Below are 14,053 nucleotides of genomic sequence, written 5' to 3'. Positions count from 1 at the left end.
CTCATCTCTGATAACTTTTTAGTTTCTGTAAAGTGATAACATTAATCTATCCCTTGATTTTTCATAACTTTCCACCATGATATTTTAGCCAAATTCTTCAACAAGTAAACCTTGGAAATTAGTTCAATTGATATTTGATCTAAAGCAAGGCTTAATCACATTTTCATTCAATGGCACGAGTCTAAAACCATGTAGCACAACTAAATGCAGATCTGGATTCTTATACAACATCCTGCCTTTGTATCAACTATGCATTGTTTAACCACCAAAAATCTTAATACTTCTTCATCTTGCTTCTTAAAATCCTTATCAATGCATACCCGAAAGCTTTACAAGTTTCAGCAACTCTAGCTGGTTGCAATTCATTTCCCAAATTGGCACAGAAATGCTACATTAATTTGCAGAATCTGAATTCTTGCATCTCTGTTCATTTCTATCCTTCTCTGTTTCCCAGTAACTATCAGTAACTTCTTTCATTGTTTTTATTCTTCTTTTGTCTAAGTAATTGAGGGCTTACTTAAGCTTCTCATTGATCAAAAAGCTTCATAAGAACCCAACACGACTATTGCAGATTCTGTGAATTAGCTTTGGACATTGTTTGTGCCAATTTCAATTTGTAAAATGGCTGCTTCTTTGTGCAGCTTTCAGAACATGAAGAAACTAAAATAAACTTCTTATCTTCTCATTGACAAATGGTTCCAGAATTCAGAATCCATATTTACCAGAACTTGGAATAATTACAGAATTTCATTCTCTTACTTGGAATTCAAGGTAATCTCAACTGGTTAAATAGAAAATTAGGCTTAAGAGGAAGTATCGTTTAGCTCAAAGATGATAAGAATTTGAATTCAAAGTGTTGCTAGTCATAATTAGTTTGATGTTCTGACATTGAATTAAAACTGTTGCACTTCAATTTCAGAAATAAGATTAATGGTCACCAAACCATGCCAAGCAAAACTCACCCTAACATTGAAAAGTATTCCTCACCAGCAACTAACATGCCAACATTACTAATTCCTTGTACATTTTGGATAATAAGTTTCAGAATTAGAAACTTGAAAGACTATGTATCACTATTCTTTAACATGCAGTGAATCACTTCAGTATGCTTCCCAACAGCTACACATGTTCATTAAAATGTGCCCATCAATTTAGTAACCATTGAACCTTGCTTAGTTCCAAAGATCCAATATACACACTGCCTTAAGCAATTTTAGCACTTGATAATGCTCCAGCAATTCCAATAAATCATACAAATGAAAAACTCTTGTTACTTCCATATCATGCTCGAAATTCAAAGGTCAACCTTCATGAAGCCATCAAAAACCTTCAACATCCTCAAACATATGTCATTCCTCCCCCACACTTAAACCTTTATCCATCTTGCAAAATCTAACTCATCAAGGATTCAACCAAAACTCTCAATAAAATAAAGCAAGTAAAGATGATTAAGAGTTAAAATGCTAGATGAGAATGCTTAAAGAAAATTGTGAGGAAAGAAATTGAAAATTATGCTGGAACAAGAATGACAAAAATCTTTCATTTCCATGCATACAAATGCTATTATGACTTTGAAAAGAAACTAAGCAAGTTCTAGAGTTTCAATTGTTGTAAGTACATATCACACAAAGAAAATAATAGAGTATAAGCTTTAAGTGATCCTCTCTAGGTATTTTTCATGCAATCAAACTCAATTGATCAAAGTGAAATCCACCACCAAACTAACCAATTTCATGTAAGTAAAGCATCCAATCATGTCCAATGACCTAAAATTGATGATCAAATTTAAGAAACTTTTATCATCTTAAAAATATTACTAGAAAATTCCCATGAAGAATTTATTTAAAATGACACGCTATGTAAACTAAACAAAATGCAAAGTATGGAAACAAAATGCAAATGTAAAATATGAAACTAAAGAAAGTCGCACACAAAGAATTTATTAAAGCAAAGCATGAATTAAAATACAAAAGAAAGCAAAATTGGAACCAACTTCCCTTTAATTCCCGGTGGTTGAAGAAGATTTAAAAGAAGTATCCATGCTGGTAATGGAGTAATCGTGGTTCCAATCAAATCCTTCTTATTAATCATTTTTCCTTTCAAAATTCTTTCTGGAGGTCGAAGGCGGTTCAATTTAAGCATCCACTCTGGAAGCTTATATTCTCCTACAACATCAATAAAAGACAATCTCTGCCACTCACATATGGGATGAGAAAAGAATAGGAGAATATTAGTGTTGGTAGAAAATGTATCAAATAATGAATCACATCTAATAAAATCAATGAATGGTACCTTTATGAAATTTTCTAATGTATCACAAGAAATACTCACCTTGTCATATTGAAAGATATCTGGAGTGGTGATTGTTACCTCCTTTTCATCAAGTAATGGCTTAGGCTCCGGTTCAGGTGAATGTACAACTTCATGTAGTGATTCTTGGGTCCTTGCCTTCATAGCACAAGACCCTACACTTACACCCTCTATTCTTGGTGATTCTTGGGGTAATGCTTCTAATAAGCAATCCCCTACACTTAAATCATCTTCTGCATCTGTATCTGCATCATTCATAACATCTAAAGCAACAACATTAGTAGAATCAAAAATTTGAACAACTACATCATCATCACAAATAATACTAGAAAATTCTTGTGAAGAAATGGAAGTAGGGTAAGGCCTGACAGAATTTCTACTTTCCATCTCCCCACTGGAGTTTTGTGTTTGCAACTGATTAATGGATAATGCAATTTGATCTAACTGATTATGTATATTCTGTATCCTTGAGAATTGCTGCTCTCTCATTTGTTGCATAATCTCATTGAATTTCCATGTTGACTCTGTAAATTGTACTTGTGCATCCTCATTCCTATTCTGCTGCTCCATAGGTGGGTAGTACTGATATTCAGGCTGATAGAATTGAGTTTGAGGCTGATATAATGACTCTCCCTTCTACCTCCAAAATGCTGATAATATGGATCCATGGTCAAATAGATTTCCTGTTCTTACGCTGAAATACTAGCAAATAAGATCAGAAGACACAGGGTACATATAAAATCAAACACATGGATATATGAACATAAAAGCAATTGAAACAACTAAATTTTTAAGTTTTCAAAATAAAGAACAATCCTAAGATTATCAAACACCTCTACATCTTCCCCGGCAACGACGTCAAAATTTGACAGTAGCCTTTTTCACATGTCACTAGGCGCTCCAAATTAATTAAGATTGGAACTCATTAAAATTAAGACAAGTATTGTAGCAACGAGTCCCAAGTCATATTTTTCCAAGGATAGCTAATTAGTGTGTGTGATAATCTAGAATTGATTCAAATTGTATTCTTATATCAACAAATTCAACTTAGCACTTCCATTTAACTCACAATTCAATTAAATTCATCTAATAAATTCAAGAATAGAGTCAAAGAAAGGTCGTTCTCCTCAAAACATGTTCATATTCATTTCATCAAAATAGCATCAATCTATGATCATTAACTCAAGTTCTTCAACTAACAAATTATCCAATCTCACACATGATCATTAACATACAATTTAGGTAACAATCAAAAGCTCAAGTAAACATTCAACATTTAAACTCCATCTCAGTCACCACAATTCCAATGCATAGAACAAGAATTAGCTAACTAAATAACCAAAACTAAACAAACTAGTGTAAATTAGAACTTCTAATTCAAGACAGAAACTAAATTGCAAACTAATTGAGTAGCTTAACAAGATTCAGATTGCAAAATTCAACAACATCAAAATTGCAAGTTTGAACATGAGAAATTAAATTGTAGAAGAAAACTCAAACAAAAACTGAAATAAGAAATGCAAAACAAAGAATAGAATGCAATCTACCTATCAGATCTTCAAATCTGAGCACAGATATAATGAATAGAAAGAAAACAAGAAAAGATAACATTCCATATCCAAACCGCGGATCCAAACTTCTCCTCTCTGTTGTGAAGCAGAGATGCATCTGGGAAAGCCCATCAAGCACTCAACAAATATGATCTGCATTCCTTGCTAGTAATAGAAGATGTACAATGCTCCGGGGAACGCCCTTCAAGCACTAGATCAGCTGAAACGTTTAGCGCATAAAGCTCAGAGGAATTGGAGTCTGCAAACGCTGATCCAGATCGATTGATCAGTCGATTGGGGTCACGAAGGAATGCGAAGATGTAGAGGAATCAGAAATGCTAGGGAACGCCCTCTGGCACATCCGTGGGGTACTGGGAGCTCAAATTGGGGAACACCCACTGAATTGTGCTCCGCCGATGAATGTAGAAGCCAAAATTGCGAGCTAGGGAACGCCCTCTGCCGCACTCTAAACCCTTTCTGCTGATAGCCAGAAACTCAGCTCGCTGAGTCGATGAAGAGGAGTAGATCTTGAATTTGGATGAGGAATGGAAGCTTCGGCGCGTCGCCGACGAAAAAGAAGGATGAATAATGCTGATTGTCGTGAAAACGCCCGAGCTCAAAGGATGCACTGTAGCTTCTCGCTATTTAAACCTCTCCCAATCTGATCCAACGACCCAGAATAATTTGGATCTTGATCAACGGTGGAAACATCTCAGATCTGTCTCAAATCCTCTAGATCTTGATCGATGGCTAAGATGTACTTTCTCTTGGCTTGGATGGACCAAATTCTTGACGGATGGCTCAGATCTCTCTGATCTTCAATGGATGGTCCAAATCGCTCCAAGACTTGATTGACTTGATTAGCCCTATATTTGAGCCCAAATGTGGGCTGATCTGATCGGGTCCATGACCCTTTTGATGCCTACAAAATAATAATCAAATATTAGCATCAAATACCATGATAATAAAATAATTTGTAATTAAGTCCAAGATCAAATGTAATTTGTGAAATGTAAAGTAAATATGAGTTTAAGCTATGAAAAGATCATTAAAAACATGCATTCTGAATCAAGAAAATATAGAAAAATCATGGTTATCAGTCAACAGCTGGATCGTACGACAGAAGCTTCCACTATCTCATTAGGAATGTGCATGCCTTGTTAAGGTATGGTAGCAGAGACACTTTTTTGATATGTCCTTTCATGGGATAGTTGAAAAAACGTGCCCACGTCTCGAGGAGCATATGCGTTGTCCACCAGGGCACTATATAAAGGGGGGTCCAGGCATCGGCGGAGGTACACATTATTTACTATTCACGCTTGCACTTACTGTTGCTTCGTCTTCTTCCATCTTTCCAATGACTGACTTGAGCGTCGGATGACCAACACTGGGGACCCCTTCCCTGGCTCGGCACTGACATTTCTTGTATTGCATATCGGAGAGCAGTTTTCGCGAGGTCAACAGAGGAGACACATCCCCAGTTAGCCATTTTCATGATTTTCGGATAGGATCATATTGGCGCTGTTTGTGGCAACATAGCCTGTATCCGAGACATTGAGATGGAGGACGCTGAACGACTCATGACGGTGACATTGATAAAGGAGGAATTAGATATGCTTATACAAACCTGAGTGGCTAAGATGTTGGAATAGTAGCAGCAACAAGTGATGGCCGAGCACCAGGCAAATGAAGCAGCAGTGTCCACAATGGGGCAGCTAGACCATGCGGAAATAGCAACTGGTTGGAGGGAAAATAATAAGCTGATCGGCACCTATGGCGATGCCCTAGATGCGCCAATCCCCTTCCACCTAGCGCTGTTCCAAACCCCTTCCGAGGAACACAACCAGGCGAACAATGAGCAGGGATATTCATCGGACAACGTGCTTGTCCGGGATGGATGAAAAGGAAAGGTGCCAAAGGTCGATGATGCCCTCGAACAGATCAACAAGAAATTCTCGCAAGGGATCCTCGACGATCCGCTACCACGCCATTACGCTCCTTTAACAATCGGGGAGTATAATGGGACGATCGATCTGGATGATCATTTGACCAAGTTGACAACATGCCCACACTCCATCAATACACCAATGGGGTGAAGTATCGAGTCTTCCTCACCACTTTGTCTGGATCAGAACAAAGGTGGTTTAAGGACATGCTGATCAGATTGATCCGCAACTTTAAGGATTTCTGAGCGGCGTTCCTGTACCATTTCGCTAGCAGCAGCCGCTACTAGAAGATGAGCGTCAACTTGTTCACTTTAAAGTAGGGGACCAAGGAGGCACTGAGAGCCTACATCAAGAGGTTCAAGCAAGTGACCATGGACATCCCATCGGTCACCCCGGAGTTGTTGGTAAGTGCCTTCTCACAAAGACTCGTGGAGGGCAAATTCTTCTGTACAGTCATATGAAGGTCGACAAGAGATTTTGATCATCTGCATAGTCATGCCACTGAGTATATAAGTGTGGAGGAGGCACAAGTAGCAAGAAGGAAGGAGGTTCCCGCGGAACTCGCAGTTGCTCCTGAGCGGTGACCAGCGGGTAGCCATCAACCACCAAAAGGCCCCCGAACAGGAGCAGGACACTAGCATCAGGAGCCCCGAGCCCATGCCGTGCAGCATGTGGCAGCAGATTGGCCGAAAGCACAGAAACGCAAGAAGTGGACACCGTTGTTCTGCTCCTTCCATCAGTCGAGTCGACGACACACAACACGCACGACTGTTATGACCTAACGCTAATTTCAAGCTGCCCGACTCCTCCAGGATATCATCGTCGGTCATCCTCTTCTGATCGGCATCACCAATGCTGATCAACCGAGCGGCTAGAGGAGGAAAGAACGGTGTCTAAGTGCCGTCAGTGACAACCTCAACAGAGAAATAACACAAGTCTCGCCCGAGCTTTAGCTGAGCGTAGAAGACTATCGACTCGGGAGGAGGAAAACTGAAGTAATGCTACTCGGGGTGAAATTTGATTGTTTGTCGGGGGACCAACCGACGATGATTCCAACCGGGCAAGGAAGTCGCATGCCCGTCGACTGGAAATACATGATGTTGGATGCAGCAAGGAGAAGGCAGACGGACTTGAGATTAGTTTCGACCCCCAAGACCTAGAGGAAGTGGAGATCCCTCACGACCACGCCTTGATCATCTGGGTGGTAATAGCTAACTATACCATTCACTAAACTTTCATTGATATAGGTAGCTCGGTGAATATAATCTTTAAGAAGACGTTTGATCAACTGTAAATCTACAGGAGTGAATCGCATCTCATGACGACCTCGCTCTATGGGTTTATAGCCAATGAGGTATTGTCGATTGGCCAAACTCAGCTGGCCATATCGCTCAGAGAAGAACCTCATAAGAGGACCAGGACAACAAATTTCATTGTAGTAGATGTGTCGTCCTCTTACAATGCCATATTGGGCCAACCAGCCTTAAATGAGTTCTGAGTGGTGGTGTCCACCTTCTGCAAGAAGATCAAGTTTTTGGTAGATGAGGTGGGCGATGTTAAAGGCGACCAATTGGCCGCTCAGCGTGCTACGTTGAGATAGTCAAATCCGAAGCAAGGGCGGCACAGAAGATCCCGCACTTGGAAGTGAACACCATCATGGAACACCCCCCCCCCCCCCCCTCGATGGTCTATGAGGAAAATGAGGATGTTCAGATTCATCCCAGCCGATCAGAAGTAACTACATTTGTCACTGCCGACCTGATAGATGAGAAGAAGCCAGAGCTGGTCGCTTGCCTTAAACAAAACTATGATGTGTTCGCCTGGTCAACACATGAGCTCCTGGGCATCTCTCCGAGCGTAGCTCGACACAAGTTTCATGTCTGACTGGATGCTAGGTCGGTGAAACAAAGGAAGAGGGACTTCAGCTTAGATCAGAATCAGATTAATCGAGTGGAAATAAAAAAGTTACTGGAGGGTGGTCATATCCGTGAGGTGTAATTTTCGAGCTAGCTAGCCAACGTCGTGCTGGTCTCCAAGCCGAGCAACAAGTGGTGAGTCTGCATCAATTTTCGTGATCTAAACAAAGTCTACCCAAATGACTTCTATCCTCTACCACGAATAGATCAAATGGTGGACTCCACGGTGGGCTACGAGCTAATCTGCATGCTCGACATATACCAAGGTTACCACCAAGTGCTGCTTGCCCTTGAAGATCAAGAGAAGGTCATCTTCATTACAACCAATGGGACTTACTATTAGAACGTCATGTCATTCGGATCGAAGAATGTCAGCATCACCTATCAGAGACTGATGAACAAGGTGTTCCAACAGTAGATCGGTTGCAACATGGAGGTATATATCGATGACATATTAATAAAATCTCTCCGAGTCATTGACCTTTGCGTAGATATTGAAGAAACTTGTCAAACTTTCAGGGCATATGGAATAAAACTCAACCCAAGCAAGTGCTTGTTCGGAGCAAAGAGTGGCCGCTTCCTCGGATACATCATTACCGAACAGGGGATCGAGGCAAATTCGAGCAAGGCGAAGGCACTACGGGACATTCTCCCACCCTGCAACTTGAAGGAGGCCCAACGATTGATCGGACGGATCACCTCCTTATCAAGATTCATCTCCAGATCATTCGACCGGAGTTACCCATTCTTTAAGATACTACACCGAGCAACGAAGTTCCTATGAGACGCAGAGTGCGACAAGGCGCTGGAGGAACTCAAGGAGTACCTTACCTCCTTACTTGTATTGGCAAAACCCAACACCGGCGAGCCGCTCTAGATTTATTTGTCATCCACAAAATATGCAGTTGGCTTGTCATTAGTATGACAGAATGGTGCTAAGCAATAACCGGTGTATTTTATAAGTCACATATTAAAAGATGCAAAATCCCACTACATCTGTCTCAAAAAATTGGCATACGCGCTAGTACTCACCTCTCAGAGACTTCAACTATATTTTCTATCACATTCAATTTTGGTGAAGACTAACAGCGCACTGGGAAGAGTCTTCCTTAATCCAAAAGCATCTGGACGGTTGATCAAATGGACCATCGAGCTGAGCGAGTTTGACATACGATATATCAACTACGAATGGCGATCAAAGCATGAGCCTTGGCTGATTTTGTTATTGAAGTCCAAAATGCTGAGCCAGATGTGACTTGGAAGATTTTTGTAAATGGTTCATCCACCCTGCAAGGAAGCAGGATCAGAATCCTCTTGATATTGCCTAGGGAGGACAGGATGCAATTGTCCGTACGGATAGATTATCGAGCTACAAATAACGAAGCTGAATATAAGGTCCTGATAGCTGGCCTGCAGGCAGCTCGGCATGTGGGAGCGACAAGAGTCCTCATCTACTCGGATTCTCAACTGGCGGCGCAGCAATTGTTAAGCACCTTCGAGAAAAGTAATGCCCTGCTCAAACTATACGCCGAAGTTTTTGAAAAGTTGAAGGCTGATTTTCAAGAAATGATTATTCAGAAGATCCCTTGATCAGACAACCAGGCTGCTGACGAGCTGGCTAAGTTAGCCAGTTCATGATCACCGATCGTCATTGATAGGCCGATCGAATAAGTCTTGCTGGTGGCACACATCGACAGGACGAACAGAATACCCGAGTGACTGGAGGATGCCATTGATAGATTTCCTCTGATAGGACATCACACCGGCCGAGCAAGCGGAAGCTCTCTTGTTTAAAAAGAGAGTTGGATGGTTCACCATGATCGGGGATCATCTATATAAAAGAGATTTTTCAAGGACGCTACTCAAGTATGTTGGATCAGAGGACGTCGAATACATCTTTCAAGAGGTTCATCAAGGCTCTTGAGGAAGTCACCCGGGCGGTAGATCACTGGCCCAAAAAATCCTGTTGACGGGATACTTTTGGCCCACATTGCAAGATGATGTTGTTGGATCGTGAAACGTCGATAGAGGGGGGGGGTGAATATCGATTCGAAAAACAGTGTTAATAAGAGTTAAGCGCAGCGGAATAATAAAAAACTTAGAAAAGCTGAACACGGTGTTTTTTACTTCGTTCGGAGCCTGTGACGATTCCTACTCGAAGGCCCGTACTCCGTGAGTACTTTCGTTGGGCAATTCACTAGCAATTCGAAATAATGATTACAAAAATAGTACAATGAATGCTAATGAAAATTAAAACAAATACCAACAAGAATTTAATAAGAAAAAGAAAGGAACGTATTATCGGAGCTTTGTTAGCGTCGCAGAAGCGCAGAGCAGTAGAAGACTTTTCTTTTCGTTGTTGTTCTGAAGCTCCCCTATGACCCTTCTTTTATATGATGCTCGGGGCACCCTGGATGCCTTCCGGGCGCCCTGGTGAGACGTGGCAAGTCCAACCAGCGAGCTCCAAGTGGCGACGCGCGATCAGGATAATTTTTGCCTCCAAGGTTCCCGGGTGCCTCCCGGGCGCCCGGACCACCTTTTTCCAGCAAACAACTTTCTTGCAAAACAAGGTTAGTCCGAGACAAATAGATCCTGCAAAATAAAGTGTTAGCACAGTTTATGAGTTCAGTATAAGAAGTATGACTTAGCAAAACAGAGCATGACTTAGATTCCTTCTTTCTGAGATCGGAATCTAGTCACAATCTCGACTTAGATATCCGAAATGGATCTAAGCCGGATCGACGCCTAATGTTCCCTTCCCGGGAACGCATCCTCGCAGTCACTCCCCTCCAGTGACTTACCTTACTTACCTGCCAGACGTCCGGTCAGCCCTTTGACCCGTCTGGACTTCTCGCCAGCTATCCAGTCAGCCCGTCGACCTAGCTGGACTTCTCGCCAAGCATCTGGTCAGCCCGTCGACCCGCTTGGACTTCTCGCCAGCTATCCGGTCAGCCCGTTGACCTAGCTAGGCTTCGTGCCAGACATCCGGTCAGCCCGTCGACCTGTCTGGACTTCTCCTGCACATTCGATCAGAGTGTTAGACAATAACAGACTAACTTAACCTGATTTGTCATTCATCAAAACCTAGGTTAAATCGTTAGTGCTAACCGCACCAACAATCTCCCCCTTTTTGATGGAATGACAACCTGGTTAAGTTAGTGAAAACATATGCAAGAAACAACATTCATTTATGTGGTTTTAAAGTTAGTTTGTATTTTCAAATTGGTTTAGCTAACTTAACTGGTTTAGCTAACTTAATCACCTAACCCTCCCCCTTTGGCATTCATCAAAAATAAGCATGAATTAAGTAAGCATAAACATAGACTTCAGTAAGAAATAATGTCGAGATAATCTGGGGGAGTTTAAAAGGTAGTTTTACTTTTATTTCTTAAAAAATATCTTGAAAAATAGCTGATTTATAACTTAGTAACTTTGAAAAATAGCTAATTTTTCAAGTATAGTTTTAAAATTAAGGAAACTGATTTTTAGGAGTTTAGTAAAAAAACTCTAAGTTCCACAATTTTCAGTAACACAACAATTTTTAATACTAATTTTTGTAAAATTTAACTTTCAAATCAAATTGTCAAAATTAAGTGAAAACATTCAATTTTCAAAACTAAGTTAGATATAATTTTCAAAATCAAAGAGTAAATCTCAAAATAACTTAATTTTATAAGAGTTAGTTTTCAAAAATAAGTTTAAGAAATATTTAAGAAAACATTTTTCAATCACTAACATAAAATGTTGAAAATATTTGCTAAAAATATTCAAAGCAGAATATATATATATATATATATTTTTAAACAAAGTAGTAAAATTCTTTTTCAGAATCAAATTTTCAAAAATAAAAAGAATTGTACATTTTTAACCACGTTGAGTTTAGACTTTGATTTTCAAAAATAAGATTAAAAATTTAATTTGAAATACTGAAGTAATTTTATTTCTCCCCCTGAACCTGACATTAAATCAAATGTCTAACCAGTTTGTTACTGACTGACTTATCAGAATATAGCAGCTTTCACTTGGTTAGTCAAGTTAAGTTCACCCTTAACTTGATTAATGTATATTTTGTATTTAACGCCCAGACTTATGTCGATGCACTGAAATAAGCATCTTAAGTCTTAGGCAAGTGGCCTATACATCTCACCCCTTTCTATGTTCGTCAATCACAAGCATGGTAAGCCTAGGGTTTTGGTGAGATTCTCAAAACTAGTCCTATGGGTACATGCTTTCTAAGGATTTTGAACTAGTCTAAGGCTAAAAATATATTTAAAAATCTAAAAATAGGAAATTTTTGAAAATGAAATATGTTTTAACCTATAATTTGAGAATAACCATTTTTTTTTGAAAATATTTTTGAAATTTGAAACTCCTAGTCTATTAAGATCGAACATAATCAATCCATATCAGAACGAACACTGGATAGATCAAAAAGTATTCTACAAGTGATGTAGATAACTGAAGTGTCATAACTAGAGCTACTGAGATGAGGAAGGGGGTGGTCCAGATCTCAAGGAGCAGAGTAGTGTCATCAGCTCAGTGTGTTGAGTCTGCCCGTCAGCTCGTAACTCGGAGACCTCTCGCCGCATGTCACGTTGAAAGTCAGAGTTCTCCTGCTGGAGACTCGTCATGGCTCTCTCTAGTCCGGTCATGCGGTCGGCTAGAGTGCGTGGTGCGTGACGTGGTGCTCGAGCTGGTGGTGGAGGTGGAACATCCTCCTCCGGAAACAGTGCAAGCATGAACTCATCTTGCTCGGCCTCCCCCTGTGCGTCTGGATCATCCTGGTGCTGTGCCTCCCTCCTCCAAGACATAGTACCGTCGCCCTCATCTATGTGGATACTAGCTAGAGAGAAGTTCCTAGCTGCTATGACGTCAAACTCAGTCATATAGTGAATGTCTCCTCTAGTGACATCAATGTCCAACGAGGACATATATGCTGTCAGAATGTGACAGAAAGGCATGTGGACTCGTCTATTAGTCACGTATCCAGCAGAGTAGATAATAGTGGAGAAGATATGTAGGCTGATGTCAATATCTAGCCTATGACTCAGGGCATAGAGTAAAAATGAATGGAATTGGCGCATCACAGCAATGTCCCGTGTAGTCAGTGGTAAAATGCAGAAGACTAAGACCCTATAAAGAGCGTAGTCCTGGACTCGAAGTTCTACCAAACTAAACTGGGTCACAGTGAGATCTCGCTCTCCCCCAAAAAAGTACGAATAAATTGTATCAAGAGTAATATGCGAGTAGGGATCTCCGAATGGTAGATCCCCAGGAGGATAGCACAAAAAGGAGCAAGTGGATGGGCGTAACCCTAAAAACTCCCGGATCGTCGTAGGGGATAGCGTGATATCAGTACCCGCTGCCCTAGTAGTATAGGTAAGGTCGTCTACTTTCACTAAGTTGTTGTAAAATTCAGCACGCAGACTTATGTTTACCGGACTAGTGCATTCAACAAGGTTTCGTAAGTTATAGTGGTTTATAACCTCTATAACAGGAGCACACGAAACTAGAAAGAATGGTCTATCTATACATTTAACCCTAATAGTCATATAAATGGTTGACTCAAACTTGACTCTAAGTTCATCTGTGGGAAACCTAGGGTCAGTACTAGCATTAGAGGGCCCAACACCAGTATTTGTTCGTTTCCTATTGTATATAAAAGAGATATTCTAAGTGAAAATATCAAGACAAATTTAAAGAGTTTTTAGATAAGGATTTACCGAGGAGCCATCGTAGAGTATAGAACTGATGACCTCGGTTGAGTCGCAGCAGCGTCTTCACCGTAAGAAAATTTAATTTTAGAGCACTCTCACACTGAGGTTCGGATAGAACCTTGGTAAGAGTGAAAGGTTTGAGGCAAGTGTTGGGGGCGCCTGCTGCCCCCTATTTATAGGGAGCTCCGGGCGCCCGGAGTCTTTCCAGGCGCCCAGGGTTGATTTTGGGCGGGGCGCCCGGATCTCCTCCCGGGCGCCCACGAAGGGAATACTAGGGGCGCCCGACCCTGGTTTTTGACCTTTTTTTTATTTTATAATAACTTTTAAGATTAATTTAATTTTTTTAAAATAATTTTTTAAAGTTAATTTAATTTTTAAAATAATTTTCAAAGTTAATTTAATTTTTACAATAGTTTTTAAGGTTAAAATAATTTTTTAAAGTTAATTTAATTTTTAAAATAATTTTTAAAGTTAATTTAATTTTTAAAATGATTTTTAAAGTTAATTAAATTTTTAGAATAGTTTTTAAGGTTAAAATAATTTTTAAAGTTAATTTAATTTTTAAAATAATTTTTAAAGTTAATTTAATTTTTAAAATAATTTTTAAAGTTAAT

At 40.1% G+C, this 14,053-nt stretch overlaps 1 protein-coding gene across 1 annotated transcript; it reads left to right on the top strand.

Annotated features, from left to right (window-relative positions):
- Positions 1-7,489: 7,489 nt before the first annotated feature.
- LOC122010656 lies at positions 7,490-9,312 on the top strand. Its single transcript, XM_042567166.1, has 2 exons — positions 7,490-7,649; positions 8,954-9,312. Exons 1-2 carry the CDS (start codon positions 7,490-7,492, stop codon positions 9,310-9,312), a joined length of 519 nt encoding a protein of 172 aa, XP_042423100.1.
- The last annotated feature ends 4,741 nt before the right edge of the window (positions 9,313-14,053 follow it).

This window comes from Zingiber officinale, chromosome 8A (genome assembly GCF_018446385.1).
Source record: "Zingiber officinale cultivar Zhangliang chromosome 8A, Zo_v1.1, whole genome shotgun sequence".
NCBI lineage: Eukaryota > Viridiplantae > Streptophyta > Magnoliopsida > Zingiberales > Zingiberaceae > Zingiber > Zingiber officinale.
This window is presented reverse-complemented; position numbering and strand designations above follow the sequence as displayed.

What these genes read in the sequence shown, in the direction of transcription:
- LOC122010656 (XM_042567166.1), top strand. Translation starts at nt 7,490, where the DNA reads ATGGTCTATGAGGAAAATGAGGATGTTCAGATTCATCCCAGCCGATCA. An exon ending in GTCAACACATGAGCTCCTGG is followed by an intron (nt 7,650 to 8,953) that starts GCATCTCTCCGA and finishes TTGTTATTGAAG; the next exon opens with TCCAAAATGCTGAGCCAGAT.